General features: G+C 50.4%; 1 protein-coding gene across 2 annotated transcripts; it reads left to right on the top strand.

Moving 5' to 3' along the window:
- Positions 1 to 528: 528 nt before the first annotated feature.
- On the top strand, positions 529 to 22,211 carry mtx1b (metaxin 1b). Of its 2 annotated transcripts, none has more exons than XM_069940280.1 (8): positions 529 to 650; positions 10,531 to 10,600; positions 14,809 to 14,885; positions 16,501 to 16,593; positions 16,671 to 16,850; positions 17,291 to 17,367; positions 20,388 to 20,545; positions 20,822 to 22,211. In XM_069940280.1, exons 1-8 carry the CDS (start codon positions 561 to 563, stop codon positions 21,031 to 21,033), a joined length of 957 nt encoding a protein of 318 aa, XP_069796381.1. In that variant the 5' UTR covers positions 529 to 560; the 3' UTR covers positions 21,034 to 22,211. The 2 variants fall into 2 exon arrangements, with proteins under 2 accessions (XP_069796381.1, XP_069796382.1); XM_069940281.1 differs by having other exon boundaries at positions 532 to 641.
- Positions 22,212 to 22,886: the final 675 nt, after the last annotated feature.

Below are 22,886 nucleotides of genomic sequence, written 5' to 3'. Positions count from 1 at the left end.
CCCTTCAATTTCGAACCTCATTTCATAACCGCGATATGGTCTCTCGATACAAGTGCATTACACCTTCATTTCCAACCTTATTTCTAACGTTTACGTTCTCCGAGCAGCCTCTTGACATAACTACAGCTCCTACCCCTTCAAATTCCATCCTTAGTTTGCATTCTCCACAACACCGCAGGTTGCACCCTTCAGTTTCTGACATTTTCTCTAAAGTTTATAATTTTAGTGTACACTCTCTCTATAATTTGTTTATATTCCCTGAATTTCTAACTTCATGAGTTTATAATCCCTGAGTACATTATCTCTGAATAATTTATGTATAAAACTCCATTTCTAATTTAATTTCTCCAAAGTTTATAATCTGAACGTACATTTTTTCTGCATAATTTCTATAGATAATCCCCTAACAATTTCCACCACGTTTATAATCCTCCAATTGAGATCTAATTTCTGCCTCTTCCATTCAAGGCCAGGGCAGGCTGGCTGAGACGCGCCGGTTGCTAAGGCGGCCCTTTCTGCTTCCGGTTCTCGGGACAGTTATTTCCGGCTGAGGGTAAGGGATGGCGGCACCCATGGAGCTGTTCTGCTGGAAGGGAGATTGGGGTCTGCCGTCGGTGGACAGCGAGAGCCTGACGGTGCTGGTAGGTGAGGTGAGGTGGGGGGGGGGAGGGAGGAGAAAAGGGGGGGAGAAAGGAGGGGAATGGGGTAGGAAGGAAGGGGGAGGGGACGAAGGGGTAGGAAGGAAGGGGGAGGGGACGAAGGGGTAGGAAGGAAGGGGAGGGGACGAGAGGAGGAAGAGGGGAAGGGACGAGAGGAGGAAGAGGGGAAGGGACGAGGGGAGGAAGAGGGAGGGGAGGAGGGGGGAGGAAGAGGGAGGGGGGAGGAAGAGGGAGGGGGGAGGAAGAGGGAGGGGGGAGGAAGAGGGAGGGGGGAGGAAGAGGGAGGGGGGAGGAAGAGGGAGGGGGGAGGAAGAGGGAGGGGGGAGGAAGAGGGAGGGGGGAGGAAGAGGGAGGGGGGAGGAAGAGGGAGGGGAGGAGGGGGGAGGAAGAGGGAGGGGAGGAGGGGGAGGAAGAGGGAGGGGAGGAGGGGGAGGAAGAGGGAGGGGGGAGGAAGAGGGAGGGGAGGAGGGGGGAGGAAGAGGGAGGGGAGGAGGGGGGAGGAAGAGGGAGGGGGGAGGGGAAGGGGCAGGGAAGGAAGTGGGCAGGGAAGGGAAGTGGGCAGGGAAGGGAAGTGGGCAGGGAAGGGAAGTGGGCAGGGAAGGGAAGTGGGCAGGGAAGGGAAGTGGGCAGGGAAGGGAAGTGGGCAGGGAAGGGAAGTGGGCAGGGAAGGGAAGTGGGCAGGGAAGGGAAGTGGGCAGGGAAGGGAAGTGGGCAGGGAAGGGAAGTGGGCAGGGAAGGGAAGTGGGCAGGGAAGGGAAGTGGGCAGGGAAGGGAAGTGGGCAGGGAAGGGAAGTGGGCAGGGAAGGGAAGTGGGCAGGGAAGGGAAGTGGGCAGGGAAGGGAAGTGGGCAGGGAAGGGAAGTGGGCAGGGAAGGGAAGTGGGCAGGGGGCAGGGCAGGGGGCAGGGCAGGGGGCAGGGCAGGGGGCAGGGCAGGGGGCAGGGCAGAGGGCAGGGGGCAGGGCAGGGGGCAGGGCAGGGGGCAGGGCAGGGGGCAGGGAAGTGGGCAGGGGAAGGAAGCGGGGAAGGAAGGTAGGAGGGGGTGAGATAGGAGGAGGCGAGGAAGAGAAAGGGGAAGATAGGGAGAGGGAGGAGGGGGCATAGAATGGTAGGGGGAAATGGTGAGAGGGGGGAGGAGGAGAGGGAGGGAGGGAAGTGATAGGAATTAGCTTTGGAAAGTGTCAGGATGCCAGTTGGAGGGGCAGCAGGTGGGGTGAGAGGAGTGGGGGGAGGAAGAAGAGGTGTAATAAAGGAACAGGGTTGGTCACATATTTAACTGTTAACTCTGGATGGAGTGAGCCAGTTAGTACAGGGGCTCGGTAACCCATGGTGCTTAAACAATGGGAGGTTGTGGGAAGGAGATGCTGAACCCCAAGATCTGGTTGCTGATGGTGGAGCAGTCGGAGGTATACGAGGCAGGTGGGAAAGCACTGAGGTAGTCACAGAGATGTAAAGGTGCTGGAGTGCAAGGTGGATGAGAGTTTATTTTTATTTGCACAAATACAATGTACAAAAGCACTCAAATTCTTGATGGCTGCGGCTGCACAGGTACGTAAAATCACAACCAATAAGAACAATACAGCGTAGTAACAGGCCCTTCTGGCCCAAGAGCCCTTGCGACCCAAGTATCCCCAGTTGGTCTACAACTCCCGTATGATTTGAAGGGTAGGGGGAAACTGGAAACCCATGCAGAAATTAGGATAACACCTGACAGACAGCTCCGGATTGATCCCAGGTCACTGCCGCTGAAATACAGTTGTGCTAGCCGCTACATGAACCATGCCAAGTTCAAGTTTATTTATCATCTGCATAAGTGCAACTCGACGAAACAGTTCTCCGTCCCTCGATGCAAAACAGCAAACATGCAGGCAGGCATAACACATGTGCAGGCAAGCAATACATTTTTAAGAGGGGGATGCTTTCTTGCTTCTCTCTCTGACTCTAAGAGGTGAAACATAGAAACATAGAAGATAGGAGCAGGAGTAGGTCATTCGACCCTTCGAGCCTGCTCCGCCATTCAACGAGATCATGGCTGATCTTAAAGTTCAGTACCCCGTCCCCGCCTTCTCTCCGTAACCTTTAATACCCTTATACTGAAGAAATAGATCTAATTCCCTCTTAAATATATTTAATGAACCTGCCTCTACTGCCCTCTGTGGCAATGAATTCCACAGATTCACCACCCTCTGGGTAAAGAAATTCCTCCTCGTCTCGGTCCTAAATGGTTTGCCTATTATCCTCAAACCATGGCCCCGGGTTCTGGATTTTCCCATAACTGGAAACATCCCATCTGCATCCACTCTGTCCAGTCCTGCCAGAATTTTATATGTCTCTATGAGATCCCCTCTCAATCTTCTAAACTCCAGTGAGTACAATCCCAATTTGCGCAATCTTTCCTCATAAGTCATTCCTGCCATTCCAGGTATCAGCCTGGTGAATCGCCTCTGCACTCCCTCCATTGCAAGAACATCCTTCCTTAGATAAGGTGACCAAAACTGCACACAATACTCCAGGTGTGGTCTCACCAAGGCCCTGTACAGCTGCAGTAAGGTATCCTTGTTCCTATACTCAAACCCTCTTGATATGAAGGCCAACATACCATTTGCCTTTTTAACCGCCTGCTGTACCTGCATGCTCTTAAAGCATCTGCTATCTGAATGGCCACTTCCTTGAGTACCCTAGGATGTAGATTATCAGGCCCTTGGGATTTATCTGCCTTCAATCCCATCAATTTCCCCAAGACCATGTCCTTAGAGATACTGATTTCTTTCAGTTCCTCCCTTGCATTAGTCTCTATGTTTCCCAACATCCTTGGGAGGTTATTTGTATCCTCTCTTACGCAATTCCTGCCAATCTGTCTGTCTTGCAGCAGGCAAAAATAAATTTCATGTAATATGTCCTTGTTTTATTACCATGATAATAAACTGAATCTTGAATCTACATTTTTACAAAAATGTAGACCTATAGTATGGTAACAGGCCATTTTGGCCCACAAGTCCGTGCTGCCCAATTAACCTACACCCCCGATACATTTCAAACAGTGGGAGGAAACTGGGGCCCCTGGAGAAAACCCACACTCACTGACATGGGGAGAACGTACAAACTCCTTATGGACACCGCGGGATTCGAGCCCCAGTCTGGTTCTAATTGCTGGCACAATAAGGATGTCATGCTAACCGCTACGCCAAATGTACTATGCACAGAATTAATGTGCATCTATCAAAAATAATAAAAAATATTGTTTAATAAATAGTAGCATCTCAGTTGGTTAGTGTGAGCAGTTGCTTGGGTCGTCCAGCATTCTCACTGCTCGTGGGAAGAAGCTGTTCCTCAGCCTGGTGGTGCTGGTACTCTTGGATCTCTCCCGATGGGAGCAGCTGAAAGATGCTGTGTGCGGATTGGAATTGGGTCCTCAATGATTTTGTGCGCCCTCTTCAGACAACAATCCAGGTAGATCATGTCCATGAGGGAAGAGGGAGACTCCAGTGAATCTCTGCCGCTCTTATGATCCTGTGGATCAACCTCCGATCCACTTCTCTGCAGCGACCGTACCCACGTGATGATGCAGCTGGCCAGGACGCTCTCCATAGGGCTCCTGTCGAAGGCTGACATGATGGCGTCCGGTAGCTTTGCCCCTTTCAGCCTTCTCAGACAAGTAAGGGGATGTATGTGTATGATAGGTTACTAATTAAGTGAACTTCAGGGAACTTGGTGCTCTCCACTACCGAGTTGTTGAGGTGCAATTGAAAGGCGGTCGTCCCTGGTCCTCCTGAAGTTAATGATCATTCCCCTATCATCAAGTTAGCACATGAGAAAGATATAAAAGCATGGATAAATAATCAGTAGCAGACAAGTGGGAGGCCTGTGGGGGAAAGGATGATGGGGGTACTCAGCAGAGGTTCTTCCATGGTGTGGAGGCATGTGTGTCTAAAATGAGAGACAGTGGGGTTAAGGTGAAGGAGTTGAGGTTTAGAGAGGATTTTTCCCACAGCGGGGGGTGGGGGGGAGATGAAGAGTATGTTGGGGGCGGGCAGAGTGGTGTGGGAATCTGGAGTACTCTGCCTGAAAGGGTTGTGGAGACAGGAAATTATGTTATAGAGCCAGTGGTTTTCAACCTTTTTCTTTCCACTCACATTCCACCTTAAATTATCCTTCTGCCATCGGTCCTCTGTGATTAGTAAGGGATTGAATAAGGTGGGATGTGAATGGGGAGCGAAAGTTGAGAATCTCTGCTTTAGACCCAATTGTTAATGAAATATTTTGCTTGAGAAAAGTCATTGGCCCATTTCCTCTGGAGTTGTGAAACCGTGCACATAACGAGTCCATGAGGGACGATGAAAACAGTGGTTTTCAAACCATTTTCTTTCCACCCACAGACACCTTAAGCAATCCCTTACTAATCACAGAGCACCTATGGCAGAGGGAATACTTAAAGTGGGATGCGAGTGGTAAAGAAAGTTTTAAAACTACTGTTTTAGAGCCATTTCGATGTGCACTTGAATCACCAAGGCTCAGGAAGTTGCAGCTCAAGGGTGGGTAAACGGGATTAGGGAGGAAAGGTGGCTGTAGACAGCATGGATGTGATAGGCTGAATGGCCATTTTTCTGGTGGGGGCAGTGGATAGGAGGGAGCAGGGGGAATGGGGGAGGTGGAAGGGAAGGTGAATGTAGTGGGGGAAGGTGCAGGGAATGGCTGAGGAAGTCAGGGGAGGCTGCTGGGGTGGGGGAGGTGATTGGGTTGTAGGGAGAGGCAGAGATCAGTGGAATTGGAAGGAGAGTTAATGGGGAGGGGAGGGGACGGGTGGGGGCATGCAGTGGGTTGGAAGGTGTGGAATGGAGGGGTGGTAGGTTTGGAGGTGTAGGGTGGCAAGTTATAGGCTGGGCTCTGATCCTGGGGTTCAGGGGGTTTATATATTGAATAACAGATCCCCGGGAATGGGTTACAGGCTGGGATCTGATCCAGGGGTTTGGGAGGTTTATATATCAAATAACAGATCCCAGGGAGTGTTACAGGCTGGGATCTGATCCAAGGGTTGGGGGGGGGGGGGGGGGTTTATATATGGAATAACAGATCCCAGGGAATGTGTTACAGGTTGGGATCTGATCCAGGGGTTCGAGGGTTTATATATAGAATTACAGATCAATGGGAGTGGGTTACAGGCTGGTATGTAACGCAGAGGTTGAGGGTGGGTTTGTACATAGAATGACAGACTGGCATTGAATTGGAAAGTTTGGGAGATTGCAGTGGGTGGGCTCTGGCTTGTTGATTAAATTGCATGAGTGATTTGTGTTGGACTGGCTTTGGAGGCAGTGAAGAGAAGGTTCACCAGGTTGATTCCAGAGATGAGAGTGTCGGCCTATGAGGAGACGTTGAGTCGTCTAGGACTATACTCGGTGGAATTTAGTAAAATGAGAGGGGATCTTAAGAAATGTATAAAATGATGAAAGGCAGGGATAAGATGGAGGAAGGTAAGATGTTGCCATTGGTGAGGTTGACCAGAACGAGGGGACACAGCCTCAAGATCCAGGCAAGTAGATTTAGGCTGGGGATGAGGAGGAACTGCTTTTCCCAGAGGGTGGTGAATCTGCGGAATTCGCTGCCCATTGACATGTATTTCAGATGAGGTTGGATAGATTTTTACATGGTGCGGGATTCAAGGATACCATGCCCTCTGTAATGTTTGGGTTAAGGACACATTTTTTTTTGAAAATTTTATTTAAGAATTTTACAAAGAAAAACATATACAATATACTTAAATAAAACAACCCCCTACTACTACCCCCTCTCCCACCTAACCCATCCCCTACAACTCTTCCCCCTTTAATAAAAACACAATAATACCAGGTTTTAACAGGTTGCTGTGTGCTGTGCCATCTTTTTACATCTTTTGTTATAAATAGAACTTTTACTTAACATCTAAACCCATACATTCCAAATACAAGCTCCACATTTTAGCAAAAAAAGAGTAATTATTCCACAAATTATACGTTAACTTTTCCAAGTAAATACATGATTGGATTTCGTTATGCCATCTTTGTATGCTCAATTCAACATCATTTTTCCAAGTAACAGCTATATATTTTCTAGCTACTGCCAGCCCTAAATGTATAAATGCAATTTGAGGTTTCTCCAATCGCAAACCTGTCATTAATGTATTCATACATCCCAATAAACATACCCATGGATCAATATATAGATCTATCGAATAAATTTTGCAAAATTTAATAACTTTTTTTCCAAGAGGGCCTGACTTTTGTACATTCCCATACTGAATGTAAAAAAAAAAGTACCCGTCTGTTCACCACACCAAAACACAAGTCCGATACACTAAATCCGTATCTTTTCAATTTTTCAGGGGTTAAATATAACTGATGCAAAAAATTATAATTAACCAAATTATATCGTACATTAATTAACTTCGTAACACTGTCAAGACACACATTAGACCACTCCTCCACAGATATAGAAATAGATAGGTCCTTCTCCCCATTTATATTTTAAATAAATCAACTTTTCCTGTAACAACATGTACATTTGTGAAACAAATCCCTTTTTCCCATTTTCCACCAAAACTTTCTAACAATAAACCTCCCACTTGATAAATAAGGATAAGGACACACTTTTGATAACAAATGTAAGACTGTGGAGCACAGGGGCGAATAAAGGGGAAAGAATGTGCCTTTGTCCAAACATTATGGAGGGCCCTGTATGGGGGAGGGCGAAACAGGCTCGAGGGCCAACTCCTGCTCCTATTTCTTTTGTTTCCCCAATTCAGTCCTTAGACACAGGACAAGGGTCAGGAGTGAGGTGGGGAGCAATTCTCCCTTGTTCTCGATGAGTAAGAATTCTTCGGATTGATCCCTCTGTCCCCTGTCTGCTTCTGAGCCGACAGGATGATTGGTCTTTGTGGTTCCCAGTTACATTTTCCACATCTGAGGCCTGCGGGGGGTTCTTGGGCTCCAGTTGCCTGCCTCACTCCTTCCATGATGTCATTCCTGGGGGGCTCGGTTGGAAGCCAGCTTGGCCGCCTGCTGCTTTTTACGGGAACTTCCAACAGAGAGGCTCTGTGAAAGGAGCTGCTGCCAATGGACTGCTGAGAGTCTGGTTCCTGTGGCTGACCGGACCAGCAGCTGAATGGAGGTGGGGGTGGGGGGGGGGGGTTGGTGGAGTTAGGTGAAGGGCCACATCTCAGGGGAGGCTTAATTCGAGAGAGATCTTTCTACTGATTGCCCTCTTTCAGTGCTGGCAACTTCTAAAGCAGGAGTGTAGAAACAGAATATATTTAAGACAAGTAAAACACAAAATCAGAATTTATTGTCATTGAGCAAGTCATGAAATTTGGGAGTTTTGCAACAGCATCAAAGTACAAACATTCCTAATATAACCATCTTACAACATAAATATAAATTAAAAAGTTAAAATAATAGTGCAGGAAAAGTCAGGCCGTGTCTTTGGTTCATTGATCATTTCACCCATTTCAATTCCCCGCCCCATTCTCTGGCTGACATACTTGTCCATGGTCTCGTGCACTGCCAGACTCAGACCACCCACATCTTGGAGGATCAACACCTCATCATCCACCTGGGCACTCCAACCAGATGGCATTAACACCGACTTCTCTGGTTTCCGTTATAACCCCCCCCCCCCCCCCCCCCCCCGTCTCCTTTCACAGAGCCAAAATCAATTCTCACCTCTCCTCTTATCCATTACACCTTTTGTTGGCCTGAACCCCTCCCCCCACCCGGCCTTTGTCTTTATTCTGTCGCCTTCCTTAAAGAAGGGCTTAGGCCCGAAATGTCAGTAATATTGTTGCCTCCTATGGACGCAGTGAGATCGGCTGAGCTCCTCCAGCATTTATCTCTGTTTTTCCTTTGGAAACAGAAACCTGATTCTAATTGCAGCCTAAGCTACACTAATCCATTTGTCAAATCACGTTTATTAGGCAACTATAGAGCATTGCAACATGGAAATCTGGCCCTTCTAGTCTGTGTTGAATTATTATTCTGCTGAGTCCCACTGACCTGCACCTAGTCCATGGACCTCCACACCTCTCCCATCCATGCGCCTGTCCAGATTTTTTTAAAATGTGAAAATGGAGCTCGTTCCCCACTCCCACTACAGCCCTTTCCACCCTGCTGCACGCAGCGTCTTCCAGCTGCTCCCGTCAGAGCCAGCACCACCAGGCTGAGGAGCAGCTTCTTCCCACGGGCAGCGAGAACGCTGAACGACTGAATGAACTCCGTCCGAGACTCCCAATATTTACAGAACAATATTTATTTTTATGTATGTATATTGGTCCTGCGTGTGTATTGTTTGTCCATGTGTGGGTAACGTCTGGTTGTTTTGTCGAATTGCGTTTGTGCAATAAATTTGAATAGGGAGAAAATTGAAAATACCCAAATGCAAATGGACCTGGGAGTCCTGGTGCAGGACAGCCTGAAGGTAAACTTGCAGGATGAATGGGTGCTGAAGAAGGCAAATGCAACGCTAGGCATTTTTTTCAAGAGGAAGAGAATACAAAAGCAGGGATGTGATGTTGAGGATTTTTAGTGAGACCTCACGGAGTATTCTGAGCCATTCTGGGCTGCTCTTTTGAGAAAAGATGTGCTGACGTTGGAGAGGAGGGTCACTAGGATGATTCCGGAAATGAAAGTGTTACCATAGTGTTTGACGGCTCTTGACCTGTACTCATTGGAACTTGGGAGAATGAGGAGCGGATCTCATGGAAACATTTCCAGTGTTGAAAGGTGTGGACAGAGTAGTCATAGAAAGGTGGGACAACTTCAGGACTGAAGGGTGCCCGCTTAGAACAGAGATGCAGAGGAATTTCTTCAGCCAAAGGGAGAAGAATCTATGGAATTTGTTGCCACAGGCGGTTGTAGAGGCGGGTCATTGGGTGTATATAAGGTAGAGGTGGATTAGCCAGGGCACCAAGGGCCAGTGGGGCTGTGGGAAAATGGTTAAATAGCGAGGCAAACTTGATGGGCTGAATAGCCTTTTTCTGCTCCTATAGTCAAATAATGATGTGTTAAGAAAACTGCAGTTCAAAAACAGTCCAATGGCTCCATGTTTTGCAGTAATTATAGTGGAAAGAGTGTACGATTGTGCACTTTGTGGAAGGAATAAAGTCAAGTTTATTGTCATCCGATTGCACAAGTACAACCGGACGAAACAGCGTTCTCCGGTCCTCGGTGCAAAACATGCAGACACACACGGACATAACAGACAAACAATGCATATGCAAGACAAGTATTCTTAGATACAAATAAATGAGTCTCAGAGGGTCAGTCCCTTGGCCGTTCAGCATTCTCACTGCCCGAAGGAAGAAGCTGCTCCTCAGCCTGGTGGTGCTGGTTCTGATCCTCCTGGATCTCTTCACCCGGACGGGAAAGATGCTATGTGAGGGGGGTGGAAGGGGGTCCTCAACCATTTTGCACGCCCTCTTTGGACATTGATCCAGGTAGATCACGTCAATTCCGGGGGTGGGGGGGGTCGAGAAGGGAAACACTGAAGTCTGCCTATCCCTTCTCCAGCATCACGTTTCTACTTCAATCACTGTGTCTGCAAACTATCTACTCCGAACCTGTGCTGTCCCTCCGTGGGGGGACAGAGAAGTGCGAGATGCGGTGTCCAACCTCAGCTGGAAGTATCTGACTGGACAGAGTACAGTCTTTTGATTCTGGGTCCGACCTGCATTGATCTTGCCCCAACGAAGGGTTATTGGGCAGGGGGGGGGTCAAGCAAGAGCTTCTCACTTTCTGGCCCCTGCCGTCAGGAATGGAGTTTGCAGCTGGCTTCAGGGAGGACAGAGCCTGGATGGGGAAGGTGGGGGCAGAGCCCAGCTGGTTGACTAACTGGATTGATCTCTCCTCAGGCTTACGCTCGGTTTTCCGGAGCTCCGATGAGGGTGCACAAGCTCAGTAATCCATGGAGAAGCCCCTCAGGTATGACAAAAAGATCCAAGATTCCTTTATGGTCATGTAATAAATCAGGAAATGTGACATTACAGGAAATTTCATTTAGTCTTACCATAGGGTAGATAAATTTTAAATAAACCACCGTCGGCTCCTTTAACAGAGATCCTGTACAGAGCTGCTGTGGTAAGACGAGGCGGTTGGACCCTGAGGGGAGAGCGCTGTGTCTCCAGTCCCCGCTCTCCCCGGGTCTGCACCAGCGGTGGCGCCGCCGTCAGGGCAGCTCCAGCAGTACTTGCCCGATTTCATTTTGAGCTGCCTCTCCTCAGCCCATCCTTCATCCAAATGGACTGGGGTCTTGCTGTGGGAATCTGTCCCTTCATCCTGCAGATCCCCCTGGCTTCTTTTCTGGGGAGGGGTTGGGGGTGGGGAGAGAGTTTCAGATTCCCACTTACCACTCTCCTTGTGTGCAGAAGCCCCTCCCAACACCGCAAGGTTTGGGTTAGAACCATAGAACATTACGTCGCAGGAACAGACCTTTCAGCCCCTCTATAGTTTGTGCCGAACTATTATTCTGCCGAGTACCACTGACCTGCACCCAGTCCATACCCCTCGCATCCAGGAACCTGTCCAAATGTTTCTTTAATGTCAAAATTGAGCCCGCGTTCACCTCATCCCACGCTCCCATCACTCTCTGCATGAAGACGTGTTTCCCCCCCCTCAATGTTCCCTCTAAACCTTCCCCCCTAGTGTTCACCTTTCCCCTTTCGCCCTCACAATGTTCCCCTAAACTTTTCCCTCCCCCTCAATGTTCCCCTAAACCTTTCCCTCCCCCTCAATGTTCCCTTAAACCTTTCCCCTCCCCCTCAATGTTCCCCCTAAACCTTTCCCCTCCCCCCTCAATGTTCCCCCAAAACCATTCCCCTCCCTCTCCCTCAATGTTCCCCTAAACCTTTCCCCTCCCCATCAATGTTCCCCTCAACCTTTCCTTTCCCCTCCCCAATGTTCCCCCTAAACCTTTCCTCTTCCCCTCCCTCAATGTTTCCCCTAAACCTTTCCCCTTCCCCCCCCCCTTAATGTTCCCCCTAAATCTTTCTCCTTTCGCCTTTAACCCAGGTCCTCTGGTCTGTATCTCACCTATCCTCAGTTGGGGGGGGGGGGTAAAAACACAAAGCTGGAGAAACTCAGCAGACAAAGGTAAAAATACAGAACCATTTCCAGCTTTGGATACCTTGATGAAGTGCTCAAAATGTTGGTTATGTCCCTTTATCTTTGTTACATAAAGAACACTTCAGAGTTTCTCCAGCGTTGTTTTTACTTCAACCACGGTGTCTGCAGACTTTTGTGTTATACTCAGTGGAAAAAAAAGCCTGATTGCATTTACTCTGTCCATATCACTCATAATTTTGTAAGCCTCTATCAAATCTCTCCTTGTTCCCCGCGCACCATGGAATAAAGTCTTAACCCGTTTAAGATTTCCCTGTAACTCAGTTCCTCAAGTCATGGCCACAACCTTGAAAATCTCTGCTCTCTTTCAATCTCAGTTCATATCCAAGAGAGAAAGAACTCGGACCGGGAGACCACCACCTCACCAAGCACCTTCGCTCTGTCTGCATCAGTGACAGGGATCTCCCAGTGGCCGACCATTTCAATTCTGCGCCCCACTCCTGTCTGTCCATGGTCTCGTGCACTGTCAAACCAAGGCTGCCCACAAAGTGGAAAAGCAACACCTAATGTTCCGTCCAGGCCCTCTCCAACCAGATGGCATTAACCGCAACTTCTGCAGTTTCTGCTTGCCCACTCCCCTTCCCTTCCCTCTGTCTCTTTCGGCCAGATCACCCCCTTCCCTCTCCATTCACAGAGTCATTCCCCCCCTCCCGTTTGCTGTTGTGCTCTCCCTCCCTTATCCACTTATTACCTCCTGCCTGTGGGACTGTGCTCCTCCACCTGCTCCTGTCCAGCACCATATATTCAAGCGCCTGCCCACATTTAGCTCATGCCTTGGTGAATTTCTCAGGCCTGAAATGTTGGTTATGCATCTTTATTTTTGCTATATGAAGTTCGGTGTCTGACCTGCTGAGTTTCTCCAGCATTGTGTTTTCCCATCCAGTAGAGCCTGACCTCAATAGAATGTTACAGCACTGAAAACAGGCCCTTTGGCCCTTCTACTCTGTGCCAAACTATTATTCTGCCCAGATCTGCACCGTCGATAGCCCTCCCCATCCATGTACCTGTCCAAATTCTTAAAAATTAAAGTTGAGCCCACATTCACCACCTCAGGTGGCAGCTCGTTCCACACCCCTACCGCTCTCTGTATGAAGAAGTTCCCCCGAAAGTTTTCTACTATCACCCTCAACACATGTCCTCTGGTCTCTATCTCACCTACACTCAGTGGAAAAAGCCTACATACTCTGCCAATCCCCCTCATAATTTTAAATACCTCTATCAAATCTCCCCTCATTCTTCTATGCTCCAGGGAATAAAGTCCTCACCTGTTTAACCTTTCCCTGTAGCTCAGTTCCTGAAATCTGGGCAACATCCTAGTAAATTTTATCTGCATTCTTTCAGTCTTATTGATATCTTTCCTGTAATTAGGTGACCAAAACTGCACACAATACTCCAGATTTGGCCTTATACATCCGTTCCTAAACATCTCAGCTCCTATACTCATTACTTTGACTTATGAAGGCCAACATGCCAAAAGTTCTCTTAACAACCCTATCTACCTGTGACGCCACTTTCAGGGAATTATGTACCTCTGTTCTACCGCACTCCTCAGTGCCCGACCATTCACTGTATACGTCCTTTCTTGTTTTGTCCTTCCAAAATGCAGTTCCTCACACTTGTCTGCATTAAATTCCGTCTGCCATTTTTTCAGCTGGTCCAGACTCCTCTGCAAAGTTTGAAAGCCTTCCCCACTGTCCACAACGCTTCCAATCTTAGAGTTAACTGCAAACTTGCTGATCCTGTTGACCACGTTATCATTGATATAGATGGCAAACAATCTTAAGCTTGCATCTCCTTGTCCCTTCCTCTTGCTCAATTGAAGTGTTAGGGAAGATGTTCTTTCAGCCACCCCACCCCGGGTATGGGGTCTAAATCTATAGGACATGGATTTGAGGATGAGTATACATTTAAGGTGAGAGAGGAAAGATTTAAAAGGACACGAGGGTCAAGTCTTTCCACGCTGAGGGTGGTGGGTATGTGGAACGAGCTGCCAGAGGCGGTGGTGTCGGGGACAATGGAAATGTTTAAAAGGCGTTTGGACAGGAAATTGGATTGGAACGTAGAGGAGGCACAGGAGTAATGCAGGAATTAGTGGTGACAGGCATCATGGTCAGCACGATTGAGATGAGCCGAAGGGCTTGTTTCTGTGCTGCAATACTGTATGGCCAAACAAAGCATAATCGCAAGTCTAAAAACATGCTGCTGGGAGGGGTGGGGGGGGCTGGAACCAGTAGTTGGGCAGAGGTTCTGGGATGGGAAGAGTTGGACAAGTGGGGGATGGGGAGGCGAACCGGAAATGGGAGGATTTCGGACAGATGGGGGTGGTGGAGAGAGAGAGAGAGGGGTCCAGGAGGAAAATAACGGGGGTGAGGGGGGAGGAAGGGGGATCGTGAAACTGGTTAGTGTTGGAATTGGGTGTGGAGGGGGTGACGTTGGAAACTATTGGGGGAGAGATGCAATGTCAGTGGAGGGTTCCATGAGCCCAGTGGATCAGCAATCCTGTCTGCAGATGCTTCCTTGTAATTAACCCTTCCAACACCAGTGCCGGTGAATCAGTTAACACAGTAATTTAACCCTTCCAACACTGATGCCTCTGAATCAGTTTTCCTTGTAATTAACCCTTCCAACACCAGTGCCGGTGAATCAGTTTCCACAGTAATTAACCCTTCCAACACCGGTGCCGGTGAATCTGTGCTTCCCTGAGCTGTTGTATTTAACCCTTCCAACACTAGTACGGGTGAAATTATTTATTCTATAATTAACCCTTCCAACACCAGTGTTTCCCTGAGCTGAGGGGCTTGGGATCAAACACACTGCAGGGTTGAGGCAAGGGGTTCTTCAACAGGACGTGATGGCCTGCACTCATTAATTCGTTAGCTTTGGGGATCTCCCCTTTGGTGACGGAGAGTCTGTGAGTTGCCCGTGTGTTTGCGATGGTTATTTAGATAATGGGGGGGGGTGGGAAGGATATCAGGGTCCTGGCTGAGTTCACTTGTCCTGCTGCCTCCTAGGGGTGTTACCTGCGTTGAAGGCAGAGAAGATGGTGCTGTCACAGCCACTGCAGATCCTCGCCTACCTCCGGAAACAGGTAGGCTCTCAGCTCGGTTTCCGCTGGACCTTCTTGTTCCTTGTGCAGTCCTCGTGAGGAGAGCTATGATTGCGGGGCCCTTCTCCCCCACCTCCCAGCAACGTTGACCGGGCCCGTCTATTTACCAGGATCCGCAGCTGGTTCACATGCTTTATGAAATGCACCGACAGGATCTTCAGCCCGCCCCGACCATGCTGGCCCCATTTGCCTGCTGTTCGATGTGTGTCCATCAAAACCTGCCTCGATGCCCTCTGAGTGTTCCAATTGTCCCCTGCTTCCACCACTTCCCTCTGGTAGCTCATCCCATGCCCTCCCTGACCTCTCCATGGTGGACTGACTAAAATATGGAGGTCGATGCTGTTACAGCGCCAGCAAGTTCGAATCCTGCACGGTCCGTAAGATGTTTGTATGTTCTCCCTGTGCCCGAGATTTTGGATTTATTGTCAGAGTACACACGTGTCATCACATACAACCCTGAGATTCTTTTTCCTGTGGGTGAGGCAGAATTACACTTATTGGTAGTGTAAAAAAAAACTGTACACAACGTACACAAATGTATATAAAGAAAATAAACAAACCAACACAGAGAGGGGAAAAAAATCAATAAAATGTAAGACTCTTAAACGAGTCCCTGATTGAGTTTGTCGTTGAGGGGTCTGATGGTGGAGGGGGAGCAGCTGTTCCTGAACCTGGTGGTCCAAGTCTTATGGCACCGATTCCTCTTTCCTGATGATAACAGTGAGAACAGAGCGTGTATCACATCAGAAGTTGGAGAAACATTAAATTAACTTTGATTGACTTCAGCATGTTTAATCGCATAATGATGCTGTGTGAGTTCAACTGACCTAAAAATATTTTGTCAGATTTTCGTTGGTACTCGGCATCTGATGCCTCTCCTGTCAGTGCCTGATGATGGTCAGCCAGCATCGATGGATTCCGGTTGCCCCATTACCGCTTTTCCCAGTGAAACCTTTCACCATGTCTGTCACCTACTGCACCAAGATCAGCTGGGAAGACATCCAAGTGGGAACGCAATGACATGATGCACTTCATAGTTTTGTGTGTTCGAAGCATACTTAAAATATGACAGGAAATCACACAAATTATTTATATCTTTAAAAAAAGGTACATGATAGGAACATATTAAGGTGATTTTTGTGATCAGCAGCTCCAAATCCATAAAATGCACCCAAATGTGTTCAGGAAGAGAAATCTTTGTTGTCCAGTGCTTATTGTCTACAATGAGACACGGTTGGTCTAGCGATTAGCACAACGCTGTTACAGCACCGGCAATCGTGACCAGGGCTCGAATCCCGTTTTGTCTGTAAGGAGTTTGTACTTTCTTTCTCCCCATGTCTGCGTAGGTCTCCCGGGGAGGGGTTGGGGGGGGGCGGGTGCCTCCGGTTTCCTCCCACCATTTGAAACGTAATTGGGCAGCACAGGGCTTATGGGCCAAAAGGGCTGCATGTCTAAATTTAACATTTAAATAAATTTTAAAAGTAGAAATTCTGCCTGGCCCACAGGAAAAAGAATCTCCAGGTTGTAGGTGATGTACACACTCTGACATTAAACCTGATCTTTGAACCGTTGAGTGATTCTCGTCTCTTTACTGCAGAAATACAACGCCGACTACATCCTCTCGGCCACTCAAGGAGCGGACACCATGGCCTACAGTTCCCTCATTGAGGAGAAGCTCCTCCCGGCGCTGGTGAGTCCCACGGGCGACCCTCTCCCCAGGCGCACCTGGCCGAATTTTCACCCTTCCTCTTCCCTTTCGCCCAACAGATCTACGCGTTCTGGGTGGACTCCAAGAACTACGTCTCCTTCACCCGGCCCTGGTACGCAGAGGCCATTCCCTTCCCGCTCAACTTCTTCCTCCCGAACCGCATGCACACGCGCTGCCTGGAGCGGCTCCGCCTGATCCGGGTGAACTGGTGGCCGGACAGCGAGGAGGCTGAGAATGAGGCGAGTGGGGGGAAGGTAGAAAGGGTGGTGGTGGTGGGGAGGGGGCAAGGAAATATGATGCCTCTCTCGCCCGCGCTTGCCAGCGGCAGGAGGCAGCTGGGCGCCACTCGGCTTCAGGCCTTCGGCCGCACCCACGGATCTGGGGAGTGGAGTGGGCAGGTCTCCCGGGGGGGGGGTGGGTACCACCAAGGGCAGGTGTGAACCGGTGACGGGGGAAGGAGGGAGTTGCTGGTAGAGGGGGGAGTTGGCAGGGGACAAGTGAGGTGGTTTTGGAGATTCCCAACCAGGGTGGGAGGCTGTATTACAGTCCCTCAGAGTGGGGAGGGGTGTAACCCCAGTGAAGTTAAGGGAGAGGGTTGGTGGTGGACGTGTGTCCCCCAGGAACATAGGGGAGGGGAGGTTTATACAGGGGCCAAACTCTCGCTGCTCTCTGCTTTCAGATATACAAAGATGCCCGGGAGTGTTTGACTCTCTTGTCCCAGCGACTGGGGAGTAACAAGTTCTTCTTCGGTGATTCGTAAGTGGCCCACTCTTCCTTGGGGCTCAGAGTCCGGCCCTTGTTATCCCTGTATGTCGAGGGCCTGAACCTGGCTTTGTGTGTGCTCGACTCCAACTCCTGTGTGAATGAGGCAGGTGAATCAGGAGCAGCAAAAATATCAGTAAGATAGAAAGAGGGCAGAGAAAATTTACAAGGATGTTGCCCGGACTTCAGGGATTGAGTTACAGGGAAAGGCTGAACAACTGGTTGGGGCTTTATTCCCTGGAATGTAGAAGGATGAGGGGAGATTTGATCGAGGTATTTAAAATTATGAGAGATCTAGACAAAATAAAGGTATCTCTCTCTGAGGTGAGATACAAACCAGAGGATGTGGGTTAAGGGTGTAAAGGTTTGGCGGGAACATGAGGGGTAACTTTTTTTTACACAGAGTGGTGGGAGTGTGGAGCGAGGTGGTGAATGCGGGCTCAATTTTAATTTTTAAGAAGAATTTGGGCATGTACGCAGATTGGAGGGCCTGGTGCAGGTTGGTGGGACTAGGGAGAATAATAGTTTGGCATGGACTGGAAGGGCCCGTTTCTATGCTGTAATGTTTTAAGGTTCTAGGAGTCTGCCATCCGGTCCATCAAGCGTGCCCCGCCTTCTAACTTTAGACGTCCCGCACGGTAAGTGGCCCTCGCCTGTGCCGCCCAATTACGTCCAATTAATCTACAACCCTCCTCCCCCCCCGAACAGGTCGTGGGAGGGAACCCGAACACCCGGAGGAAACTCGCACGGGTCACAGGGAAAACGTGCAGACCGCGACGGATTCAAAGCCGGGCCGCTGGCACTTTGCCACGTCCTCTCAATGTGCGCAGAGCATGGCTACCTTACAGTGCAATGAGCTATTCACAAGGGCAGCACGAGAACGCAACCCCTGTACATTCTGAAAGGTGGGGAGGGAACGTCCAAGCTCCTTACAGATAGTGCCAGATTCAAACCTGGGTTACCGGCGCTGTAACCTGGACTTGGCTTCGCGAAGGAAGATTTAGGAAGGATCGCAGATACGGGCATGACCTTCGAGCCTGCGCAATGGATTTTTTTAAGTGGATTGCTGGCTTCACCTTGACACCTGGGGTTTATCTGCCACGACCTAGCAAGCTGGAACAGTGATAAGACAGGTCCTTGGGTTGTAGGTGTTACGTCAGGGCGTCCTTCTCTGAGATGGATGGCCTGACGAGGCTAACAAGCCACATCTGGGCAGTTTTGAAATCTCTTAAGACTGGCTGCCAACCAAGGCTAATGAGCCCATCCAGTTATATGGCCGGACACTTGGTCGTGCCATGATGTAGCAAATTCTGATAAGGGGCGGGGGGGAAATACCAATCAGGTGTGGTTACGGATGCAGTAATGTAGGAGAGGCCATTGGCAGTGATCTCCTGCTCGGTGAGCCAGACAGCGGCCACCACACCGTGAAAGGAGAGGCGATGTATTACGCATGCACGTTTCCCTGGGTGAGTGGGACATCGGGCCCAGACCTCACCCACCGGCCCCTAATCGGGCTGTGGACAGCTCCCGCTCCCCATAACCCTCAATTCCCCCTCTATTTTCTTGGGTGGAGAATTCCACAGATTCGCCCTCCATCTCCGTCCCCGGAATCTTAACGCTTTGTTTCCCTAATTTTTGCCTCATCTGCCAGAGGAAACAACCTGTTAAACAGGACACAGCCTCAAGATTCTGGTGGGGGGGTAGATTTAGGACAGAGATCGGGAGGAACTGCTTCTCCCAGACCGGTGAATCTGTGGTGTCCCCTGCCCAAGGAAGCAGACGGGCCTGCCTCATTAAATTAGTCTAATTTTTTTTGAAGGACAGAGGGGGTTCGGGGTAATGGGGAATGGGCGGGCAAGTGGAGCTGGGTCCGGGGGCCAGGTTGGTGGAGTGGGCTCTTGCTCCCGCTTCTCCTGCCTTGTGCAGAGGGTTGGAAACATTTCAGCACAGTGCAGGTCCTTTGACCCACGACGTTGAGCCAACCAAGATATTCCAACCAAAAAAATATACTAAGCCCTTCCAGTGTTGTAACCCTCTATTTTTAAAGTCCCTTAAATGCCTCTATTGTTCCAGCCTCCACTCCCACCCTCTGCCAAGTGCAATATTTGAAGTCACCGAGTTGCCTAAACACAGACACAGGTGCCGATGGACGGGGGTGGGTCACTGGACAGACTGCTGTTGCACTTCGAGCTGCCAAGGAGGAGATTGTGGCCTCACTGAATGCGATTTAAAGCTGGAGTGAACGTGAGGTCCGGGGTGTGGGGAGGTGTAAACAAACAAAAGGGAAATCTGCAACTGTTACGGCTGTTTGGGATCCATGATCCCATCATCATTATCTCTTGCCTGCTGGAAATGCAGAGAGGTGGCCCACAACGCTAGGGAGAGCAGCAGAAGAGAGTCCCTTCAGAGATTCTAGCCTCTTTCAGGTGGCCAGAATACCCAACTGTAAAGCCGCCTGTTCTACCCCAACGTGGCTGTCGAGTGGCCATCTGAAGGTGGAAAACCCAACCAGGAGGAGCACTTACCTAACCTTCCTCCTGTTGGCATATTCTCCAGCTCGGAGAATCCCCCCCCACCCCCGTTGCACCTGAAAGCAGCAATGGGTCTACGGCCACAGTCCACAGGAGCCCAGCATTCGCTCGGACGTGGCTCTCCTTCAGCCAGCATGTTCAGGTGACAGAAAGGCGTCTTCTCCACGGCCAGCTGCACTCCCCCAGCCACATCTGCCAGCGCGTTATCTGCATCCAAGCACCTGAAAGCGGCTTCTGAGCATCCGTGGATTTCCCTCCAGCCGCTCCTGCAGCTGCGCAGGCTGTTCAGAGCATCATCAACCCGGGGCTCCAGGTCCAAACCTCCGACACGATCAATGCTCAAAGCCCTTTTTTTGCCCACAAGCTGATCCCCAGGTGGGCAGGGTCTTCCCTTCCTCATGCCCCTGCTCAGACTGTGGCATCGACTACCCTGACATCAGGCACCACTGCTTGCTGACACCTTGCCCCCTTCGTGTGTTGCAGGCCCAGCTCCCTGGATGCCGTCGTGTTTGGCCACCTGGCCCCGGTCCTGAAGGCGAAGCTGCCCAATGGGAAACTGCAGCAGCACCTGCACTCGCTCGACAACCTGTGCACCCTCTGCACCTCCGTCCTCAGCCTCTACTTCCCCAGCGATGGCCCAGGTAATGCCAGGTTCGCTCACCACCACCCCCCACCCCCCCAGCAGGTGCTTGGACAATCCACCCCCTCGTTCTCTCTTTAATATTTACACATGTGGAACAGTAAAAGGCCACAAGGCCGTGCCGCCCAATTAACCTACAAAGCCCGTATGTTTTGAACGGTGGGAGGAGACCGGAGTAAGATATAGGGAGAATGTACAAACTCCGTACAATGCCAGATTCTAACCCGGATCACTGGCACCACGCTAACCGCACCGCCCATTTCTTCCCCCGTTGCAGACCCCGACCTACCAACTCCCCGGAAAGCCCCGTCGGACTCCGAGGAAGAGCCCAACAAGCGCCGCAACCAGGTTCTCTCAGTGCTGGTGGCACTGGCAGCCATGCTGGGCTACGCCTTCCTCAGCGGCATGGTCTCACTGCAGCGTGTGGCACCCCATGCAGCCCTGAGGCAGAGCTCGCCCATGGAGGACGAGGAGGAGGAAGGCGAGTGAGAGTGGTGGGGGAGAGGCAGAAGTGCAGTGAGGGAGAGGGGACACAGCTACCACACCTGGGGTGGGGGGGGAGGGGAGGTCTGCAGACGCCACGATTGCAGTCTAACACAAACGCGCTGGAGAAACTCAGATCTTTGCCACAAAGGACACATTTTGGGCCTGAGCCCTTCGTCAAGGTGCGAGCAAAAGTGAGTGGGGTGGGTGGGGGGGGGGGGGGAGAATGGGGGATGTTCCTCCAATTTGCAGAATCCTCGGTTTGACCTCACTGTTGCCGACCATCTCATTTCTGCAGCCCATTCCCATGCCAACGTGTCTATCCGTACTCCACCAAACCGAGGCCACCACAAGTCAGAAGAGCACCCCTAATTCTGTCTGGGTACACTCTAACCAGTTTCTGTCCCCCCCCCCCCCAAGTGATTTTCTCTCTCTCCTCCAGCTCCCCTATCCCCTTCATTCAGAGAGCTACTTCATCTCTCCAACCCCTTGCCTATGCACCTTCCCCCTTCCTCCCTGTCCCCTTCTCTCCCCTCACCCCTTCCTCCCTCCCCTCCTCCCCACCCCTTCTCCCTCCACTTCTCTCCCCTGGCCCTTCCTCCCTCCACTATTTTATTCACCCACCTGCCTGCTTTGTGCTCAGGCCTTGACGAAGGGCTCAGGCCCGAAACATTGGTAATGTATCTCCCACAAAGACCTGCTGAGTTTCCCTGGCACTTTCGTGCATTAAACCACCTGCAGGGGAACGTGGGCAGGCCCTGCCCGAACCACTCATGTGCCAGAACATTCTGACTGCGATCACCTTTCTGCCGGGTTGGCGAGCTTGGGGTGGTGTGGTGGGGTGGGAGGCTTCAACCCAGCTCAGATCAGAGCTCAAAATCTCCTCATGCTGTTGTTAAAGAGGTTCAATCCCCCTGGAAGGGTGAGAGGAATCTGGGGTGGGTCCCAAGTGGGCGCTGGACGTCTCGCACCGGGACAGATTGAGTTCCAAAGGGGACCGCTCTCCACGCCCCCACCCCATCCCCGGAGCTGTCTTGGTGAGTTGCTGCGCCGCCACTGTTTGGAGATCATCGTAACGGGTTTACATTGGAAGATTCCATGAAGCGCACAGGAGAACGTTTGTAATACACAAAGACATTAATGTGGTGTGTGTATGGAATTAAAACTCAGTTGGTGTTTACAAAGCCCAGGGTCGACTCTGTGCATGAGAACTCCCCGCAGTGGTTCCTTCATGACCCTGTCTAACTCCAAGCTCTAACTACCAATCCTGCCCCTCCCCCCCCCCCCCCCCCACACCCGGAGCAGAAGCTGAACATTTTCCCCATGAAACCTGCTCCCCTGCCCCCTTCTCTCTCCTCTATCCTTTTCTCCTCTCCTCCTGCCCCTCCCAACTCTCATCTCTCCCCCCTGCCCCTCCCTCCCATCATCACCAGGCCTTGCAGAGTCACATGGCCTGTTTTTTTTTAAAAAAAAGACCTCTATATCAGTGAGACCAAATGGAGATTGGGCAATTTCTTCCACACTTGAACTCACAGATGCCAACAGTTTGAATGCCCTGGAAACACAAAGCTGGAGAAACTCAGGAGATGAAAGTTAAGGATGCATTAACAACGTTTCGGGCTTGAGCCCTTCATCAAGGTGTGGGCAGATGCCTGATCCAAATGGTAGGGGCAGGGGGAGGAACACGATCCCACAGGCAGGAGGTAATAGGTGGTTGAGGGAGGGTGACATGTCAGCAAACAGGGAGGGGGAAGGAGGGTGGAGACCAGGAGGAAAGGAGACAGAGGGATGGGCAGAGGAGGGAGAATGGGGAGTGGGGCTAGCAGAAACTGGAGAGATCGATGTTAATGCTGTCCGGT

The sequence above is a fragment of the Narcine bancroftii genome, chromosome 5 (genome assembly GCF_036971445.1).
Source record: "Narcine bancroftii isolate sNarBan1 chromosome 5, sNarBan1.hap1, whole genome shotgun sequence".
NCBI classification, from domain to species: Eukaryota; Metazoa; Chordata; class Chondrichthyes; order Torpediniformes; family Narcinidae; genus Narcine; species Narcine bancroftii.
This window is presented reverse-complemented; position numbering and strand designations above follow the sequence as displayed.